This window comes from Carlito syrichta, unplaced genomic scaffold (genome assembly GCF_000164805.1).
Source record: "Carlito syrichta isolate Samal-C Ts95f unplaced genomic scaffold, Tarsius_syrichta-2.0.1 Scaffold306742, whole genome shotgun sequence".
In the NCBI taxonomy this organism is placed as follows: domain Eukaryota; kingdom Metazoa; phylum Chordata; class Mammalia; order Primates; family Tarsiidae; genus Carlito; species Carlito syrichta.
In genome coordinates this window covers 230,757-252,892 of record NW_007250838.1, presented here as the reverse complement: position 1 = coordinate 252,892, position 22,136 = coordinate 230,757, and the positions used below count along the sequence as shown (strand labels likewise).

General features: G+C 42.6%; 1 protein-coding gene across 1 annotated transcript in view; it reads right to left on the bottom strand.

The window, feature by feature from the left end:
- Positions 1–22,136, bottom strand: part of SYNE2 (spectrin repeat containing nuclear envelope protein 2) — a 317,000-nt gene that overhangs the window by 73,266 nt on the left and 221,598 nt on the right. Inside the window, exons 75-83 of the mRNA XM_008063321.2 lie at positions 21,564–21,737; positions 20,786–20,917; positions 16,698–16,894; positions 14,396–14,528; positions 12,326–12,508; positions 11,764–11,910; positions 9,958–10,134; positions 7,847–8,002; positions 1,683–1,835 (exon numbers count right to left, since the gene is read on the bottom strand). Coding sequence (XP_008061512.1) covers positions 1,683–1,835; positions 7,847–8,002; positions 9,958–10,134; positions 11,764–11,910; positions 12,326–12,508; positions 14,396–14,528; positions 16,698–16,894; positions 20,786–20,917; positions 21,564–21,737 — 1,452 coding nt within the window. The remainder of the gene's footprint in view (positions 1–1,682; positions 1,836–7,846; positions 8,003–9,957; positions 10,135–11,763; positions 11,911–12,325; positions 12,509–14,395; positions 14,529–16,697; positions 16,895–20,785; positions 20,918–21,563; positions 21,738–22,136) is intronic.

Sequence of the window (22,136 nt, the reverse complement as noted above, 5' to 3'; positions counted from 1 at the left end):
CCGGAGCCCAGCAGGTCGAGGCTGCGGTGGCCGGAAGCGGCCACTGCACTCCAGTCTGGGCGACAGAGTGAGACTCCAACTCAAAAAAAAAAAAAAATTATATCTTGGGTCCATTTTGAGTTAATTTGTATATGCTGCATGAACATAGAGGTCTAACTTCATTCGTTTGCATGTAGACATCCAGTTGTCCCAGCACCAGTTTTGAGAAGAAGTTTCCCCCCAAAATTGTTTTAAAAGTTCTCGATGAAAGTGATTATAAAGCCGGGCTCGGTGGCTCAGCCTGTAATCCCGCACCTTTGGGAGGCTGAGGTGAGTTGATTGCCTGAGCCCGCGGGTTCGAGACCCGCCTGGGCAGCGAGACCTCACCTCTACAATAAATCAAAAAATTAGCCGGGCGTGGTGGTAGCGCATGCCTGTAATTCCGGCTACTTGGAAGGCTGAGGCGGAAGGATCGCCGGAGCCCGGCAGGTGGAGGCTGCGGTGGCCGGCAGCGGCCACTGCACTCCAGTCTGGGGCGACAGAATGAGACTCCAACTCAAAAAAAAGAAAGTGATTATAAATGTGAGGGGCTTATTTCTGAGCTCTCAATTCTATCCATGTATCTGTATGTCCTTATGACAGTACTAGTTCGTGTTTTTTTACATTCACGATCTGACTTGATCTTCCTCCACTATAGTTTTTATTATATTGCAATGATCTGTTCGTGTGTGTTTCTCCCACCAGCTTGTGAGCACTTTGAGTGCCAGATTCAATTATTTTCCTGTACCTCCAGGAGTGAGCATCGTGCTTCACAAGCTGTGTTTAACAAATGACTGAATAAGCTCATCCGTAGTGTTCTGCTGGGTCCTGGGGGAAGAATGAGGCTGAGGGTTGCCTATGGGTTGATTTCATTCATACAGGTTATTGCCAATTCACTCTTGGAACAAATGGTTGAGAATGGATTTCAGTAGAGGACAAATAGCCCACTGTGAGGATTCCCTGGGAAACACGGACACACCTAGAACTGGTTAGTATTAACAGTCTTTTCTCTCTGCTGTGGGGAAATGTCAAGGTTGCAACATCTAGAGATGCCTGTCCTTTCCATTTTGGGAGGCTTTTTTCCTGGAAGGGTAAGTGTAAACTTGGACATGCCTTCGTAAGACTACCAGACATCATGCACACTTTCTTCCTTTGGACTTTCTCCTGTCACCGAGCAGTATTTCTTTCCACCTTTGGGGTCCTCCCTGAGCCCACAATGCTCCTGCTTATGGAGGCCACGTGGTACAGATCACTGCCTCCCAGATACAGAATCACCTCCTCCTGAGGCATCTCCTGTACAATGAGATGCTGTTTCAGAGCCGCCCTTGCACATCTTGCCAGGAAACAATGCCAGACACTCTGTAGAGCTTGGGGGGTGGAGACTTTTATGTCTGTATGAGCACATTAGACAAAACAGAGATAACCAAGTGAATTTTCAGTCTTTCAGTGACGTTGGAGTTGAAGACTTTGCCTCTAATTATTTAGCTTATGAAAATGGGATTTAAAACGCTTCTCCCTTTTCCACTCTAATATTTTTCTCAGCAACTTTTTAGTTTTTTGTATAGAGTGAGTTTCCATGATTAAAGAACAAAAACAATAACAACAAATAAAATAAAAGATGAATATGTGAAGAGAAGTAGCACACTTCAGATGAACCCCAGTACCTGAGTGGTGACACTGTTCCTCTTGTGAAATAGCCCATCAATCCTGGATGCTGTATCTTTTAACAATGGCATTGCCCCACTCTCCAAAGTCAGACAGCTTTCTCTCAACTCATCCAGTGCTTTGGACTTAATTGCAAGTTGATTTTCTATATCCTGGAAGGGCAAGAGGAATGTAGTTTCACTGCACAATATTACAAAACAATTAATAAGGTGTAAGAGATGGGAGTTCATTTTTTTCCAAGTAAAAATGCCATGAGAGGCCAGGTACAGTGGCTCATGCCTGTAACTCTAGCACTTTGGGAGGCCAAGGCAGGAGGATCATTTGAGCCCAGGAGTCTGAGACCAGCCTGGGCAACATAGTAAGACCTTGTTTCTAAAAAAATAAAATAAGAATTTAAAAAATGCCATTAGAGAATAAAACTAAATAGCATTTTGTCAAATACTTTTTAATCATTATACTCTTAATTCAATGATATGCTACACAGCGCTACATTTTAGGAGCGTCTAGGCAACAACTCTTTTTTCTGTATGCTTTGAAAGTCTTTCATAATTGAGTTTATTGGTTGTGTTGAGGATCAGTACACAGACATTTCAATTTGTATATAGTTCTTAACATATATACCGAAAATTTAAAAAGTCATGTATCAGTTTTTTGTTTTTTTAGTTGGAGTCTCACTCTGTCACCCAGACTGGAGTGCAGTGGGTGTTCCCGGCCACCTCAGCCTCAACGTGCTGGGCTCTGGCGATCCTTCCGCCTCAGCCTTCCAAGTAGCTGGAACTACAGGCACGCGCTACCATGCCCGGCTAATTTTATTTTATTTTTTTTATTGTAGAGATGAGGTCTCACCAAGTTGCCCAGGTGGGTCTCGAACCCATGGGCTCAGGCAATCCACTCACCTCAGCCTCCCAAAGTGCTGGGATTACAGGCTGAGTCATTGAGCCCGGCTTCATTATTTTTTAAAAGTTATTCCAGTGACTTTCCAGCTTAAAATTAACAAGTCTTTATCATTATGATATAGTAGAAATAACTCAGGTGATCTGGTCCCCGTGCCATGTCTACCCTGCACTGGCTATTTTACCAGGCAGAAGTCATCAAATCCCTGAGCCTCCATTTTCTCCTCTGAAGAATAGTGATGATACCCTATGCCGTGCAAAGTTTAGAACTCATATGAAACTACAAACAGGAAGGTGCTTTTAAACCATAAAGCATGGCTGGGCATGGTGATTGATGCCTGTAACCCCAGAGCTTTGGGAGGAGAGAGGATAGCTTGAGCCAGGAGTTTGAGATTAGCCTGGGAAATATAGCAAGGCCCCATCTCTATTAATTAAAAAAAATTAAACCATAAATCTGTAAGTGATAGAAAATATATTAAAGTAATGACTTTAATATATTTTCTACCTCATAGTTTACTGATTCACCAAACTTCGTCTACTCTTTACAGACACATTTTTAGAAACCTACAGGATCCCTTTACTATAAAGGAGACTAAGGAGCCAGTGATCTGGAAACAGATGAACAAGGCCAGCAGCCACAGTGCCACTTCTTACAGAGGAAGGATGCTGAGAGCTATCTGCTCTTCCCAGGGTTGGGGTTGGAATCCAGTTTGGAAAAAGCTTAAACTTTTTTTTTTTTTAAATTATAAAAGAATTACAACCTTGTTATAGAAAATTTGTAAAACACAAAAGATCTCTGGGATTCAGATTTCGTCTGACTTCCTCTCAAATCTCATAGTTTATAAACATTTCTATCCAGATGAGTTTTGAAGGCATGGCCTCAAGTATGAATGACCCTTAGCTTAGGTTTTATTTTTCTTTTGAAGGTTGCTTTTCACAAGAACTTCATTTTTTAAAAAAAATTATAAGAATCCCTATATTTAAAATGATTACTCTTCCCCAAATAAAAAAATAAAAAGCAACAAAGAAAATAATCACTGTGTGTCCATAAGGAAACGAACACAAGTTCCTATGGGCATGCTGTGGCTGGGTAGGTGGCTGGGTTTGTATTCTGGCACTGGACAAGCTCTGTGGCACGAGCTTCATTGTGGGGCACTTGAATCCAGCCCAGAGAAACTGCCAGATTACCAAATGTCAGGATCTCTCAGGGCACTCTTGAAATGTTGAAATCATAGACTTTCTATCAATGGATGTCAGGGGTTTCCTGGCCCAGAAAACAGAAAGCAGGGGAAAATTCTGTTCCATAGGAAACCGATCACTATGGTTAGGAGTGGGCATGGATGACCAGAGCTGGACCCAGAACCTTCCACAGGTGTGACACCATATACCTTTGGGTTTAGAGTCATACGAATTTACATGCGGGTTTCGAACTCCTGAGCAATCCTCTTGCCTCGGCTTCCCAAAGCACCGGGACTACAGGCTTTAGCCGTCATGCCCTGCTCCATCATGCTTTTTGATAAGCCATTGATTTTACCATTTTATCAGGGTTTCAGCTGAGTTCGGACAAAGAGGGAGAAAAGCCTCTGTGTGGATCGGGGTTGGGGAGGCAGATTAGTATAACTTCCATAGGCTATGGCAGGCCAGCAGGCATACTGATGCACCAGCTACTCTGAGAAGCCCATGGGCTGGTAGAGGACAAAGGAGTGGACAGAAGTTCAGGCCAGTGGCACAGGATGCTACACAGAGTGCTAGAGATGCCTGTTTTATTAATTTATTTCCATCTCTGCCTTGTTTACAGCCCTTCACAAAGATGCATTCAGAAAGCAAGATTTAAAAAATAGAGGCTATAATCCCAGCACTCTGGGAGGCCGAGGCAGGAGAATTGCTTGAGCCCAGGAGTTGGAGACCCACCTGGGCAACATAGTGAGACCTCATCTCTACAAAAAAATTAGCTGGGCGTGGTAGCACACGCCTGTAGTCCCAGCTACTCAGGAGGCTTAGACAGAAGGATCACCAAAGCCCAGGAGGTCAAGACTGTGGTGAGCCATGATTGTGCCACTGCACCCCAGCCTGGGCAACAGAGTGAGACCCTGACTCCAAAAAAAAAAAAGTTAAAGCAGATAATAAGGAGTAAGTAAAGATACAAGAAGGTAGACAATCAGTGGGTATGAGGTGAGGGAGGAAGCTGGGGGCTTCTTCTGACAAAGATAGAGGAGAGTTTGTGTTTGTGTTTTGTGTGCGTCTGTGCCAAGGTGGTATCCAGAATTCTACAGTCAGAAGCATATGGCATAAAGGCAAGGTGGGGACTGACAAGAGATGACTGATGCTGGCCAGGAATGTCTGTGAATTTGTTTTCAAAACTTCAGCAATCGCAGATGGGCTAAACTATACCCAGGTGCAATCAGGTACACAAACACCAGGGTGGTCAGTTAGTGTGTAAATTAGGAAATCCGCAGGGGGGGGCAGGGTTCCACAGTGCTTCTAAGCTCCCCACTTCATCAACACCTGTGGTTTTGCCAATAAGCCCTTAGAATGTTAGAAAGGGTTTCTTATTGACAAAATTAATGGCTTATTAAAAAGTATGATGAATATTCTAAATAAGTTCTCACTGGTAAAATTACATGTACTTGAGATCAATGGATTGGCTCAACTACTGGAGGTATAATTCCCACCCTTACTTGAACAGGATGTAAGAACTGACTACTGCCTGTGGCTACCACTCTGTGCAATAATCCCTACAATAAATTTCGACGTGATTTTTATATCTAGCCTAAGCTCCAAGGATTTTGGTTGCCAAATGATGGATTGTTACAGAAGAAGCTTCTGGATTTAAACTAATAATAACAGTAACAGTAAAGAAATAATAGACTCCTGCTTCTGGAGTAGTAGTATGTCTGCCTTTCATGCAAAGTGGTGGTTAGTCCCCCAAAGAGGACCAAGAGTTGGGCTTGGTGGGACTTCCAGGTGTCTGAACTGTTTCTGGAGCTAGCTTGCTAATCAATGTTCGCACAGAAGGGGTAATTTTGTCTGGGATTTGTTAAATTACAGCTTGATAATGAGGTTGTATGGGGAATAGCTAAACTTAACCCACCTCAAACTTGCCCAGTGACTGCCATCATCTATCACAAAAGAGACAGTCATTGTGTAAGTCTCACTTGGTTTAGGTCTACCTGCAGCTCTTTGTCGTCAAGGACGTTCCTAAGGGCCCAGAATGCCATTCTAAAACAGCTGAACTCATTCTATGGGCAGTACGGAACCATGGAAGGGCTTTTCAGTGGGGGATGGCCATGACCTTTTGCATTTCAGAACTCTTCCTCTGTGGCAGGGTGGAGAATGAATCGGAGGGAAATGAGGGAGAAGGCAGGGAGGCAGGTGGAGGCTGCTGCCTAAGATAGGCTGCCATGAGAGCGCTCTGAGGGAAGCTTTGGTCTGATGGATGGATTGACTAGATCAGGCATGTCCAAGCTGTGGCCCATGGGCTGCATGCAGCCCAAGACGGCTAGTACGGTGGCCTCACAGAATCTTTTAACATGTGTTTTATAGCCTTTATTTTCTTCATGACCCCATGCGTAGTTCCATTTTTGGAGTTCACAGTCATGCCTTATTCATGACATTGATTTTTGGCAGCGCACACATTTGTGAGCAGCTGTTTTCAATGATGAAACAAATGAAGAGCAAAATTCGAACACACATTCCTGACGAGCACCTTGAGAACACACTAAGAATTGTGACCACTTCCATCAAACCAGACACTGAGAGATTAGTTTTACAAGAATGAAGTCAAATTTCCCACTAGTTTTATACTTTTCTCATTTTTCTAAGCTTTATAATAAAAAATATAAAAAAGAAGTCTTATTACATAGATACACCAACTATATTATATAATTTATGTGTGGCCCAAAACAATTGCTCCTTACTTGATGCGGCCTGGGGAAGCCAAAAGTTTGGACACCCCTGAACTAGACTGTGAGTCAAGAGGACCTCATGAGAAAGTGGGGGTTGAGACAAGGACGAAGACAGCTGCTGGGCTGGGAAGGATGGCCTGTTAAGGGGTGGAGCAAGCACCGAGTTGTGCACGCAGCCTTCCTGTCAGGAAGGACGTTGACTTGAGGTGGCTGTCAGAATACCAAGGTGGAGACACAGCGTGAGGAGCAGGAACAGGATATGACCTTCTGAAAAGGCCCTTAAGGTGGGGTTGCTGTACCCACATATGTCCCATAGTATTCTGTCACCTTCTCCATAGCATTGGGGTCTGGCCAGACCTTCCAGCCCCCACTGTGACTTGGGGGAGACTGTCACGCCACAGAGCTGAAGCAGCACAGCGTGTCCACTTGCAGCTATGATGACGGTGGGAGGGCTATGAAGAGGAGTGGCCCACAGGACAGTGCTGAAGCATCCACCTACACTTGGGAGAGGGCACCCGAGGGACGGAGTGACCTGGCAAAACACCACAGAACAGACGAAGGGCACAGACGACACCCTCCGGCCCGAGTGTGATTCAGACAGAGGTTCCAAGGGACGAGCGGTCCTTTTAAATTACAATACACAATAAGTAGGAGAAGATCATTTTCCTCCCACAAAACACAGAAGGAAGTGCTAAAAATAACCACAGCTTCAGACTAGTTTTGCAAAATAATAAAAAAACAAAAATTGGAAGGCATCTAAATCAAAATTTTCTTTAGTGTTTCCCCCCCTCAGGAGTACTATTCAAACTTTTTATGAGCAACAATACTATCATCAGAAAAATACCTACATCTGTTTCTTTTAATATTTTATTTTTTGTTGTTGGAGTCTCACTCTGTCACCTAGGCTGGAGTGCAGTGGCACAATCACAGCTCACTGCAGCCTCGACCTCCTGGGCTCAAGCAATCCTTCTACCTCAGCCTCCTGAGTAGCTGGGACTACAAGAGTGCACCACCATGCCTGACTAATTTTTTGATTTTTTTGTAGAGATGAGGTCTCGCTATGTGTCCCAGGTGGGTCTTGAACTTCTGGGCTCAAGCAATCCTCCTGCCTCGGTCTCCCAAAGTGCTGGGACGACCAGCATGAGCCACCGTGCCCGGCTGTTCAACTGTTTAGTCCAAAAATGGTACTTTGCAATTCTGTAAAACCTAGGGATAATTCTCTAAGTTACATAAGCAAGTAAGTAAATCCAGGGGAGTTGGAGTTGGAGGAAGTCTCAGGAACGACAGCACCTTGTCCTTCATGGGACAAGACTGGGGACCATGAAGCCCAGGCTGGCATGTGCCACTGGATGCTATCTTCCCCACCTGACAATCCAGGAGCAGCTTCTGCACTGAGATCACACTTTCAGGTTTCTGCAAAGTTTTCAGTCTCTCTTCTTGCACCTCCATCCAGTTGTCCAAAATCTGTATTTTGTTTTCATTCTCAGTGACGCTTTCCAAAAGCTGTTCTAAATGCTGTATCTGTAAGTGGTGAACAAAAAAATTATTTTAAAAAATTTCCTGTTTTTAAACCACATTTATTTTATTTCATTTTTTGTAGATACAAGTTCTCACTATGTTGCCCAGGCTGGTCTCGAACTCCTGGGCTCAAGCCATCCTCTTGCCTCAGCCTCCCAAAGCAACTGGCTTTAAACCACATGCTTTAAAATGTAAGTGCCATGATATATTATTATTATTATTATTTTTGAGTTGGAGTCTCACTCTGTCGCCCAGACTGGAGTGCAGTGGCCGCTCCCGGCCACCGCAGCCTCGACCTGCTGGGCTCCGGTAATCCTTCCGCCTCAGTCTTCCAAGTAGCTGGAACTACAGGGATGCACTACCACACCCGGCTAATTTTTTGATTTATTGTAGAGATGAGAGCTCACCAAGTTGCCCAGATGGGTCTCGAACCCGCGGGCTCAGGCAATCCGCTCACCTTAGTCTCCCAAGGCGCAGGATTACAGGCTGAGCCACCAAGCCCGGCTGATATATTATTTTTAAAAGAACAATTTTGTGTCTTCTCACATTTCTAATATCTTACATAATAAGATGCGCTAACAACTTTAGAAAGAAAGATTCCTAAATCAAGAAACACAATTAAAATTCCTCTTTAAAAAAAAAGAAAAGCTAATCTGCAGAGAAAGCTGACCATTTTGAAGTTTCATAATATCTGTACACAATAAAATCATGTTGCTAACATTCAATACTTTTTCACTGAGTCATCTCTTAATATATGTGAAGTATAAGAAAATTTTCTTTCCTTTGAGCATTAGAGTTGCTCTATCACTAACAATAATATGACAAGTAATCATCAATTTAATAAAGTAATCATTGTCTTTAAAAGCTGTGATTCTTTTCATTTCTACTACAAATTTTACTAGGTTACAATCATAGTATGCATATATTCTTATATTGTTTTTCCTACTTTGTCATAAGCATTTCCTGTGTCATGACATATGTGGATATTAATTTTAAAAGGCTTCTCAACACTTCATCAAATGGACACAGTATAATTTGATTAATTGTTCCCCTAGAATTAGAGATTTAAGTTATACTACATTTTTGTCAGTATAAATAATGCTAAAGTAAACACTTCATGCATAATCCTTTTGTTTTTTTGAAGGACTATCTACTTAAAAGTGTAAGCAATGACCTGCTTGGTTCAGAGATAAGATAATTATTACAGCTTTTTAAATTTTCTGAATGCTTTCCAAAAGAGTATTTGAGCCATTACTAGCAATGTATGAATGAGAGCGTGTTGGGCTTTTATCCTCACCTTATTACATTTTTGTAATATTAAGTGTATCATGTTCCACTGTATTATTTGAATACCTGATAACTGATCTCTTTTCATGTTTATTAGCTGCCTATCACTTACTCTTTTGTAAAATGTCTGTTCCTGTTCTTTGGTCATTCGTGTACATGACCCCTCCTATTTCTAAGCATTCTTTACACAGTAAACAGATCAACCAACTATCACTCTTAATATATATCAATATTAAATAATTTTTCAGGAGTAAATTTTAAAAAATCTTTTCAAGGGTCATGGAGTGAAAAATGTACCCCAAAAAATCCACATGCATTTTGCTTCCTTTTTTATTATCTTTCAAAGCTGAAATGGCTTTGCCACTTTTGAACATCTGCTTTGGCAGAAAATGTCAAAATCTGTGATCACGTAGGAGACCACCTAACATAATACCTGACACCGTCTTAAATAAAATTTCTCCTCTTCACTTGCCTAACTCAATTTCCCACCGACTGCTTCATACTCTCTTAGCTGCACCTATGGAGAGTGCTAAAATATAGAGCTTTTAAAAGGGCTACAGTTGAGGTCATTATTAGGCATAACTGTAAACCAACTCTGTCTTTTTGGATTTTTCAGAAAGTGGTATTGACAAAGGCCAAGCCATCCACCCAACAGCGACCCAGGAGTGCACCTTTCCATTTAGCATCCCGTGAACTCGGTGCCACTGGTGGTTCATCTCCCCCAGGTGCTCTGCAAACTCCGTTCTTTCATAGCGCTTGCTTTCTACATCACAGGTGCTCAGCTGAAGTAATGACTGGTTAACAAAATCAACTATCCACTGTTTATAATCCATTTCCATTCGAAACTCCTGAAACAAACAAGCAAAGTCAAACACCCAAAGCCACCATGGAGGCCGGTTAGATGCCCTGGATTTTCCTTCCTGTGCTCTAATGGGGCACCAAGCTCCCACCTGTTCATCAAGGGGCACATGTCAGGAGCTATATTTCACCATTCCCCACCCCTAGCAGGTGTCTGCTTTAGGTGAATGGAGATTCTTTTAGAGAATCACACATTCCTGGAAACAGAGAGATATCTTGCTTCTAACTAGGCTGAAAACTCAAAGGGAGCACTGTATACGGTGGCCACTATCATCTGAACAAAAATCAGGACCCAAGGTCGGACAAAGGGTTTCCACATGAGAGGCTGCCAGAGCTGAGCTGGGATTCTGGGGATTATGGAAACAACTGTATAGGAAATAGTAAGTTAAGGCTCTCCCAGAAAACCCAGGACCCTTTTGAGGAACTCTGCAAACTAGCAGACTTCCTGCCCTTTTGGGACAGTCAAGGCCACCCAGGGCAGTTTGGGTGGCTTTAAGTTGTCCAGCAATCCTAAACCCACCCAGGGTCAACTACGTTTCTGTCACACCCGCCACCAGCAAGTTCTAGCACAACCTCTGGAGACATCTAGGGGTAAACCATGTGGTATGTATCAGGTTACTAGAGCCTACAAGAATATATATTTTAAATGTACTTTAAAGATTTACCACTTGCTGAAGTTACGATGAGATGGTGTATAAAAACAAAATCCTCTGCTTATACATGCTTGGCAACTAAGCCATTCATTTTCTGCCAACCAGAAGTTAGCTCCATCAGCCTGCGTGGTCTTAAAGCAATGACTAGGCTGGTCATTTATCTACAAATTCCTATTGGCCAGCACCCTGCTTGGCACACAATAAATATGTGTGTGTGAGGCTTGTTAAATGTTAATTAAGACTACTTGAAACTAAATATCATGGAGAAGGCCACATTCACATCTATTTGTAGAAGGAGATCAACTTTCTCTTACTCATTCTTACTCAAAAAACACCTATTGGATGCCAGGTACTGGAAGAGGCGTGCTTTATTTTAGGGAGGTGCAGGGCAGCCCTGCACTCAAGAAACTCAGTCAAGGTGGGGAGACAGGTAAGTAGACAAATAATGATAATATTGCATGATAGGAACTACTGAGAGCATCCTGGAAACATGCAATCCAGGAAAGTCACCCAGTCCAGCTGGGAGAGTCAGGGGTGGATTTCCAAATAAGGAGACACCTGAGCTGATCCTTGAAGGATGACCGAGAATGGATACAGCTAAAAGTGGGCCTTTCAGGTTCAAAGTACAACATGTACACAGCATGATGAGAGAGAGCCCCAGAAATAGCTAAGAACCAAAATCACTTGGTCAGGCAGAGTCCATGGTTTATGGGGGGAAATAAAAAGTGAGGCCAGAGTCCATGAAAAGCTTGAGCTGTCCTGGTGGCGGGAGCTACCAAAGGAATTTGAGTGGAATAAGAGCGAGTATACTAACTTACCTTTCTAGAATCATCTACTGTCCTCCTTCCCTACCTCTAGAATTTGTTTTCTAAATTACATCCTATGGGTCTCTTTGTTCAGCATTTCCCCTGCAACAGATTGACCTTCTCATTTAATAAAAGACTTCTGCTCCTTTTACGAAATTACCTTGAACTTCTGCAGAAGGTTTTTAACTGGAGACACAGAGCTTGGTGAATGCATGGCGTCTTCCTCTGCAGTCTGCTGCTCCACCCTGTTCATCCAACTAATCGTTTCTGTGATTGCCTTACGAGATGGCAATTTCTCCATCTGAAGCTGCAAGAACAAAACGATTTCCATTTAATTACCCACAGTTAACAAAATGAATCAGGGCATCACTAAAGATGATATCTGGTTTGATAAAAGGTCTTGCTATATAATCATGCAGGTTACTCACAAAAACAAACCCAGCACTCAAACTCAGAATAAGCGACCCCAAAACAATGATGATGACCCTTCACATAAACTAACACAGTGGTGCAGATAAACTGAGAAATAAAGTAATTAAGCCTGATTTCTCTCATAAGAAAGTTCCATTGGAGGAGAGTCCAGTAATTAAGACCTATATTCAGTGGAGCCAGAGAAAAATAGATAGTGTCAATGAAAATTATCGAGTCAGAGAAATAATTGTAAAGGATTTGGGAGCTAACAAGTGAAGGCTAATTCAAATGCTGAGTCTTTAAGTACTTACTTGGTGAAGTTTTTCTTGAATATCTGGAAGTTGAGTTATGAGCATTGTCCATTTTTGTTCAAACTGTGCTAGAGAAGCTCTCAGCGTAGCTGTGTCAGCTTCTTTCAGATGAAGAAGTTGGTTCCCAGCGCTTATAACAGCAGTCTTCAAGGAAGACTTTTCATCAACTTCCTTTGAAAACTCCTAAAGGAAATAGATTTAATTAATTAATTAATTGAGTCGGAGTCCCACTCTGTTGCCCAGGATGGAGTGCAGTGGCATGCTCATGGGCACTGCAGCCTCGACCTGCTGGGCTCAGGCAATCCTTCCATTTCAGCCTTCTGAGTAGATCAAACTATAGGTGTGTGCCACTATGCTGGCTATTCTTTTTTTTAAAATTTACTGTAGAGATGAGCTCTCACCACATTGCCCAGGCTGGTCTCAAACCCATGGGCTCAGCCAGTCCTTTTGCCCCCGACTCTCAAAGTTCTGGGATTACAGTCATGAGCCACTACGCCTGGTGGAAACAGTTTTAAAATTCAGAAACTTCTAAAATTTAAATATAACATGGAGTAACTAAGAGTCAGAATAACTGGTTAGAGTCCAAAACTAAACAGAGTAAATATTTGAATTACTATGTATATACACACACACCCTTTTCCTACGAAGTGTGCCAGAGATCCTTCCAGGCATTAGATACACAGTGGGGAACAAAAGAGATGAACTGCATGTCCCCTATAGTTTGAAATCTAGTGGATTAATATTTTTAAAAACAGACAAGAGCTGCAGATGGTGGCTCAAGCCTGTAATCCCAGCACTTTGGGACACCAAGGCAGGAGGATTGCTTAAGTCCAGGAGTTTAAGACTAGCCTGTGCAACACAAGACTTCATCCCTACAAAAAAACCCAAAAAGTTAGGCAGGTGTGGTGCTGCACGCCTGTAATTCCAGCTACTCGGGAAGCTGAAACAGAAGGATCATCTGAGCCCAGGAGGTCAAGGCTGCAGTGAGCCGTGATTGTGTCACTTGCACTCCAGCCTGGGTGACAGAATGAGGCCCAACTCAAAAAATAAAATACAAAAATAAAACAAACAAAAAGATAAAATAAAAATAAAAATAGACAAGTCATTATTTCAGTCATATGTTTTACAAGAAACCATGGAACCCAATACAAAATGCATATTGAATTACAACAAATTTTTATTAAAATATTTCCTACAAGCCGGGCTCGGTGGCTCAGCCTGAAATCTCGCGCCTTTGGGAGGCTGAGGTGAGTGGATTGCCTGAGCCTGCGGGTTCGAGACCCGCCTGGGCAGCGAGACCTCATCTCTAGAATAAATCAAAAAATCAGCCAGGCATGGTAGCGCACGCCTGTAATTCCGGCTACTCGGAAGGCTGAGGCGGAAGGATCGCTGGAGCCCAGCAGGTCGAGGCTGCGGTGGCCGGGAGCAGCCACTGCACTCCAGTCTGGGCGACCGAGTGAGACTCCAACTCAAAAAAATAAATAAAATAAAATAAAATATTTCCTACATATAGGTTATTCAAGTATACTCAAAAAGGTTTACATTTTAACACCAAAGTGAGTATCCATAGCCATGAAAAATGGAAAAAAGAGAGAAAGGATTAAGGGAAAAGACTACAAGTTTTCAAAAGTGCAATTTATATTACAAAAGTAATACTTTTTCCCCCAAATCTCAAAATAGAACAAAAACTTTTTAGTATAAATATCAATTTTGTATACAGCAATTTAAAACCACACATTTATTAACCTTAACATTTATAAAGTAATAATTCTGTAAAGTTTTGTTTGGTTTGGGAGATATTGTCTGCATTTGTAAACCATGAACCACGTCAGAGCAAGTTTTAAATTTATGTATATTTTACAGAGTCAATTAAATATACTTCATCATTATAAATGTATAAATAAATAGTATAAACAAATAATTCTGGGTTTGAAGAATGTAGCTGCTGTTAGCCCAAGTCTTATTCCTTAATCACAAATAAATATGGAGACTCTCACGTCAGCTTCGATACTTTTCCTTGATATTTATTTCTGACCAATAATTATCTGAGCATATTCTATTACAACTTACAAAAAAATTATCTATGTTGCTTCTGATTGTATCCAAGTCCTGGGACACATTGAGGGACTGTTCTTTCCAGTAATTCAGAGTTTGCTGAGAAGATTCTAACCACTTGGTCAACTCATCTGAATTTCTGTTGTAACTAACAGGAGCAAAGAGAAAAGGAAATTAGAAACATATAGGATGATCAGAGATACCACGGGCATCTTTTCTTCTTGCTTTACTGAATATTGTCCTATGTTGATCCGCCCTAACATTCAGAAAACCATGCCATTTATAAGGATTATACCATGTGCCAAAACTGATGCTGCTGGTGCAACCCAGGACTCTCCCATTATGGCCCAACAAGAACAAAGAGGCATGTTAAAGTCTAACACATTCTTTTTCTTATTACAGCAACACAAAAGTCTACCCATGGGTAAGGACAGAATTTGTTTGGTTGTTTTGAGTTGGAGTCTCACTCCATTGCCCAGGCTAGGGTGCAGTGACATGCCCATGGCCACCCCAGCGTCAACCTGCTGGGCTCCAGCCATCCTTCCGCCTCAGCCTTCCAAGTAGCCAGAACTACAGGTACATGCTACCATGTCCAGCTAATTTTTTGATTTATTATATGGACGAGGTCTTGCCAAGTTGCCCAGGCTATTCTTAAATCCATGGGCTCAGGCAATCCTCTCACCTCGGCCTGCCAAAGTGCTGGGATTATAGGCTTAAGCCACTGTGCCTGGCCCAGGATTTGTTTTAAGTCGAGGTCTCACTCTGTCTCCCAGGCTGGTGTGCAGTGGCACAATCACAGATCACTGCAGCCTCAACCTCCTGGGCTCAGATGATCCTCCCACCTCAGCTGCCTGAGTAGCTGGGACTATAGGCATGCACCACCACACCCAGCTAATTTTTATTTTTGTTTTATTTTTTTGAGTTAGAGTGTCACTCTGTTGCCCAGGCTGGAGTGACACTCACAGCCATTCCAGTGTCAACCTGCTGGGCTCTGGCAATCCTTCTGCCTCAGTCTTCCAAGTAGCCGGAACTACAGGTACATGCTATCATGCCTGGCTAATTTTTTTGATTTATTGTAGAGACGAGGTCTCACCATGTTGCCCAGGCTGGTCTTGAACCCACGGACTCAGGCAGTCTTTTCGCCTCAGCCTCCCAAAGTGCTGAGATTATAGGCTCGAGCCACAGCACCTGGCCTGATTTTTAAATTTTTATTGTAGAGACAAGGTGTACTGTCGCCCAGGTTGGTCTCAAATTCCTGGGCTCAAGTGATCCTCTTGCCTCGGCCTCCCAAAATGCTGGGATTACAGGTGTGGACAGTTACATCTGGTGAGATAATTTTTTCTTCATCAGAAGTCCTCCATAAATTTATTTACAGTAAAAATATTACCAGTATCTGTATAAGTTGTATAACAGCAAATTGCTGCTGACTGGATGCCAACATATTTACCTGAGGTGATGAGAATTTCCAAATCAAATGCTATCCCTCTTGTAACTTTTAAACTTCCTTGGGTTAAGAGGCAGGAATGTGAATGAGGTTTAAATGTTCTGTGTTCTCCACCTTCTTCTAGCAGTTCAAGATTATACTAACTAAGCAAAATAGATTCTCTGAGGAACTCAAAAGACTTTTTCAAACTATTCTGTTAGCTAAAATTATTTACCTTTTTTTTAAGTTTAAAAACTTTTGGGGATGGGTGCGGTGGCTCATGTATGTAATCCCAGCACTTTGGGAGGCTGAGGTGGGAGGATCACTTGAGCCCAGGAATTTGAAATCAGCCTGGGAAATACAGTGAGATCCCGTCTCTGAAAAAGTAAAAAAAAATTAGCCGGGTGTGGTAGCGTATCTCTGTAGTCCGAGCTACTTGAGAGGCTGAGGCAGGAGGATTGCTTGAGCCCAGGAGTTTGGGACTGTAATGAGGTACGACCACACCACCTCACTCCAGCCTGGGTGACAGAGTGAGACCTCATTTCTCTAAAAACAAAAAAAAAAACAAAATAAAACCTTTGGAAGAGGATAGAAAAGCGTAGCATCATGGTATAAAGGGAATTTATGTATTATTTAATAACTCTCCCAGTTTTCACAGAAAAGCATAAATGATCCCCCAGCAAACTGATTACATGTTATCCTGTGTCTATTCAAACAGCATCAAAGACTCCGGATCCCACTTAGCTCAGAAGAGGGACCCAACTGCTTTAGGCTGTCCAAGAAACATGCAGCACAACAGGGGACATGCCTTAAGATTTAGTTTGACTGCAGAATTCCTCTGAGGCCTTTCTCCCCAGGAAAATCTGGAGCCCATGCATCCCCGAGCAGACCCACCTGAGCAGATGCTTGAGGAGAGTTTGCAGTCTGTGGAGTTCATGGTCAATTTTCTTGTTCAGGGCCAGCCACTGCTCTTCCAGCTTTGCAATCTGCCCCTCTAACTCGGGACAGCTCACCGCCGCCACCAGCTGTTTGCCTTCATTCAGAGCTTGGTAGAGCCGGACATGCTTTCCATCAATGTTTCTTTTGATTTGCTAATAAAATAAAAATTTGATTTGCTAACAAAATTTGCTAATAGAATTATTTTAAAAATAAGCTCTGCCCATCTATTCACAAATATCACATTAAAAACCCACATTAATGGCTGATGAAATGCGAACACTCTGCCAACCTTCAAGACAGCATCCTGACCAGATATAACATTAATGGCTCGTCAATAGCCTTTCATGATTAGAGTGTCATTTCAATGCCTTTCTACAGCACAGATTCAACTCTGTAGACTTACCGCACTCATACAAAAGTCAGAAATTCACAGATTGAGATCTGATAGCTAATTCTCCCATCTAACAACAAGCTGGTGGTCAACAGGCCACGTTTAGCATGCAGACAGGTTTTGTGTGACCTAGAGATTGCTTTGGAAAACCAGGACATTTTACATAGCAATCAGGATAGCCAGGGGCTCTGGGGAAACTGGAAGGTCTCACAATTGCTGGTCTGCACTCGTTCCCATGGGGTAAAGGCTGGTTGGAACCAATAGTAGCAGTCCCCTATAGTAGAGTGTGCTCTCCTTAGCTCTGCCCCAGCTCAGTGCCTACCATCCCTGGGACCACAGACCCAGAGAGCGTTCCCGCCTTTTCCAGGGAGAAGCATTTCAGACTGAGACCTAGATAAGCAGAGGATATACAAGGTGTTTCTCTATTATCCATTAGATGCAAATACTAGCTGGAAAAATTTATTTCTAGAGTCTTATGGATGTAAAGATTCAGTAGAGAGAAAAGAAGAGAACTTTGTGTTTTAATTAATTAATTAATTTCTTGAGTTGGGGTCTCACTCTGTTGCCCAGGCTCAAGTGCAAAGGCACAATCGTGGCTCACCAAAGCCTCGAACTCCTAGGCTCAAGTGATCCTCCTTCCTTAGCCTGCCCAGTAACTGGGACTACAGGTGCGTTCCAGTCACACTCGGCTCAAGAACTTTAGAAGAATAAGTTAAAACACATAATTAACCCAGCTTCATGAAAAGAAAAAGACAGTTCTTCAAAACTGTGAAGACAATGACCCTTGGAGAGAAGTCTGTCTAAAGGCAGTTATCTTCCACAGCTGGGTTCATCTAATGCCATTTATCCAGACCTCTGTTTAATCTTAAAAAGTAAATTACTGGGCAACCCCCTTTGGGTCACCTCCCACTATGGGAGCTTTTCTGTCCTCTCAATAAATCCTACTTTCAAAAAAAAAAAGTTATTAGCAAAATACTGTTTTACAAGGTTTACTATTTTCCAATTAACTCAAGCCTTTTTAAAAATTATACAAAAATTCCACTTCCATTACCCTTTCCACCTCTCCCATTTATAATCACTCCCCCCTGCCTGAGCCTGTGTATTAGAATAAAATATCCAATGTCATTATAAAAAAATAGGTCTAGGTTGGGCACAGTGGCTCATGCCTGTAATCCCAGCACTTTGTGAAGCAAGGCAGGATGATCACCTGAGCCCAAGAGTTTGAGACAAGCCTGGGCAACATGGTGAAACCCTGTTTCTACAAGAAGGAAAAAAAAAAAATTAGCCGGGTCTGGTGATGCAAACCTGCAGTTCCAGCTACTTGGAAGCCTGAGGCAGAAGGATCACTTGAGTTTGAGGTTGCAGTGAGCTATGAATGTGCCACTGTACTGCAGTCTGTGTGAAAGTACGAGATCCTATCTCAAAGATGAGCAAACAAAGCAAAAGACAAAAACGAAAACAACAACAAAAATGTCTTATTTTCTGAGCCCTTAAGTGGCAGATACTTCATATTTAGAACATCTCTGAGAAGTTTTAATTTCTCCATCTAATACACAGGAGATAGTCTGAGCAGGTCACTTAGACTGTGAGGTGCTTAGCCAGCAAAACACGAGTTTGTTTGACTTCAAAGGTCACACAACTGACCCCTAGGTTCCACAGACATCTACTGCTCAAGACGAGGATGTCTCCTGGACACACACAAGACTCTCCATCACTCCCAAGACTGAGAATGGCCAATGATGTCTATACATGAGATGGGCTTTATGAGATATGTCTCATTTAGTCTGGCAAATTTATTTAAAAGTCTTAGAACAATCCTGTTTCTTTCTTTCTTTCTTTCTTTTTGAGTCAGGGTCTCACCCTGTCACTTGGGTTGGAGTGCAATGGCATGATCACAGCTCAATGCAGCCTTGACCTCTTGGGCTCAGGTGATCCTTCTGCCACAGCCTCCCAAGTAGCTTGGTATAGGTACACACCACCATTTTATTTTTTGGCAGAGATGAGGTCTTGCCTAGGTTGGTCTTGAACTCCTGGGCTCAAGCAATCCTCCCACCTTGGCTTCCCAAAATGCTGGGATTGCAGGTGTGAGCCACCATGCCCAGTCTCTTTTTTTCTTTTTAATGTTTCAAATTTAATAGACTCACCCTCACATGCTAAGGGACTGGATCACTTTTGGAGAAAATAATCAGACTCATACTAGGTGGGCTAACATTAGCCTGTTTCTTTTTTTTTTTTTTTTGAGTTGGAGTCTCACTCTGTCGCCCAGACTGGAGTGCAGTGGCCACTCCCGGCCACCGCAGCCTCGACCTGCTGGGCTCCGGCGATCCTTCCGCCTCAGCCTTCCAAGTAGCCGGAATTACAGGCATGCGCTACCACACCCGGCTGATTTTTTGATTTATTGTAAAGATGAGGTCTTGCTGCTGAAGAATGGAAAGGACTTTGTAGACCAGGGGCCTCTAAGCATAGACTTGGTTTTATTACTACAGTGAAGCCCTGATTAGATCTTGTCAACGGAAACATAAAATATTTCATTTTAACTTTAGAACATATGCAGTCAGAATCTGAGCTGTGTAGCTGGAGGTTGTTATCCAGTGTCCACTTTAAAACTTCAAAAGCAGGTTTATCGCATGAATAGACTGGATGGAAAATGAAAACAGGAAATACCTTGCAGGACCCTGCTCTTCCTTGAAGGCATTTTAACTGCTATAAGGAACATTTTCCAGAGGCCAGAATACTGTATTTATACTCTCGAGATGCCCAGAAAGCTACAGTTGTTCTTGTTGCCATTTTGTTATATAGAGTCTAACTCTTTGGTACATCTGGGTCCTGGGGTGGGTGGGGGTGGGTTGCTGCTGTTTAATTCTTTCTTAGCCTAGGGATACAGAAGGTGTCATCTGAGCAGCTGAAGGATGCATCTGAAAACAGGTAGTCTATAGGAAGTCCTCAACTTACGAACAAGTTCAGTTCTGAAAGTACGTTTGTAAGTCTGATTTGTTTTAGGTCCAACAAAGTTAGCCTGGGTACCGATCAGCTCTATAGAACTGTATATATTTAATGGGCTATACTGACACCTGGTAGAGAGAAATAATACATTTTAAAAAACAGGTGTGTGTCATTAAAGTTCATAACTTGAAGTTCATATGTAGGGGACTTACTATATTAAGAAACAGGCTAGCCGGGCTCGGTGGCTCAGCCTGTAATCCCACGCCTTTGGGAGGCTGAGGTGAGTGGACTGCCTGAGCCCGCGGGTTCGAGACCTGCCTGGGCTTCACTGTAGTAATAAAACCAAGTCTATGCTTAGAGGCCCCTGGTCTACAAAGTCCTTTCCATTCTTCAGCTCATTTCCATACTAGCAGCCCTTTGGAATCCACCTCCTGAGACTGGGAGAACTGGTTTGACCATCTGTGTTCTACAGATAAAGAAACTGAGGCTCAGAGATGGTAAAGCCACAAAAGTGATTAAGTGGAGTCAGGACTCAAACCAACGTTCTCAAGCCCAGGCCAGACACGTGGTTGTGTGGCGTCCCTGAACAACGTTTCCTTCACATTCAAATCATTTGCCTTCAAAATCAAGCAACTTGGTCAAAACAAAGCAAAGTCAAACACCAAGAGCTGTGGGTCATGCCTTTGACAACTAAATGGAAGCAAAATACCTGGTAAAATGAAATCCTTTCCGCTAATCTTTCTTCTGTCTCCTCCACCAAACTCACAGAGGGCAACGTAGATACAAGAATCTCCAGGTCCTTTTCAAGAGAGGCATAATTTTCATCAAATTCTTCCCATTTCTAGAGAACCAAGGACATAAAATCAGTGGGAGCCCTTTACGACATCGGCTCTAGACAACAACGCAATTAATCACAAAAACAATAATGCACAGATTCTAGGTGTTTCTGAGAGATGTAACCCACTATAGTAACAGCTCAGTGTCCAATGGAAAACAATTCCACTGCCTTTGAGCACAAGGTTTAAAAAACCCTGCTGGCATTAGTGTTTCATGCTCACCTTGTCAAACTGGGTATTAATGAGGGTGACATGATTAAATTAAAGTGATACTCTCAGCACCTTGGTAGAGACCTCAGAGACCTCTTGGTAGAGAGCCTTTCTCTTATTTGGAAAAGGCAAGGAGCTAACCTGTAAAACCTGTCCAACAGAAGCTCTTACCAGGCTGTTCTGGGCCTCTCTGCTCCAAGCCCAAGACTGAAGAGGCAGAAAGACGCTGTGCCATCCCAAATTTATGTATAAGAAATCCCAGCTGACATTTCCTTCAGGGAGTAGGGGTCAGAACCTGAGCAGCGGTCCACATTCCTCACTGCTATGATCCCATTTAACTATGGCTTAATGATAACCAGAGACTTCTTTTTGACACTTGGAGGTGGTGGTTGAAAACCAGGAAGTCCCAGCTTAAGTTCAACGTTTACATGCCCCAAATACCTGCAACAGACCCTGCAGCTTCATGCCACATTGGCATGATCTTTCTTCTAGTGTTTTAACTTCTGCTACTTGTTCCGCCCAAAATATCTCTTTCTTTTGCAATAAAGAAGGAAACATCTTGGCAGAGTATGTTTGGATCAACAGCATGTCAGCAACAAGCTTCTGGAAAAAATTCTGTAAGACAGAAAGGGTTGTAACATTTATTTATTTATTTGTGAAAATCTTAAAAAAGAAGATACTTCAACTTTTTATGCAGTTATATTTGTTTTTAAATTCAAAATCCAGCCAGGAGTGGTGGTTCACATCTGTAACCCCAGCACTTTGGAAAGCTAAGGCGAGAGGATTGCCTGAGCAAGTGAGTTTGAGACCAACCTGTGCAACATGACAAGACCTTTATTTCTACAATAAACCAAAAGTAAAATTAGCTGGGAGTGATGGCTCATGTCTGTAGTTCTAGCTACTTGGAAGGCTAAAGTGGAAGGATCATCTGAGTTCAGCAGGTCAAGGCTGCAGTGGCCATGAGCATGCCACTGCACTCCAGCCTGGGTGACAGAGTGAGATTCCAACTCAAAA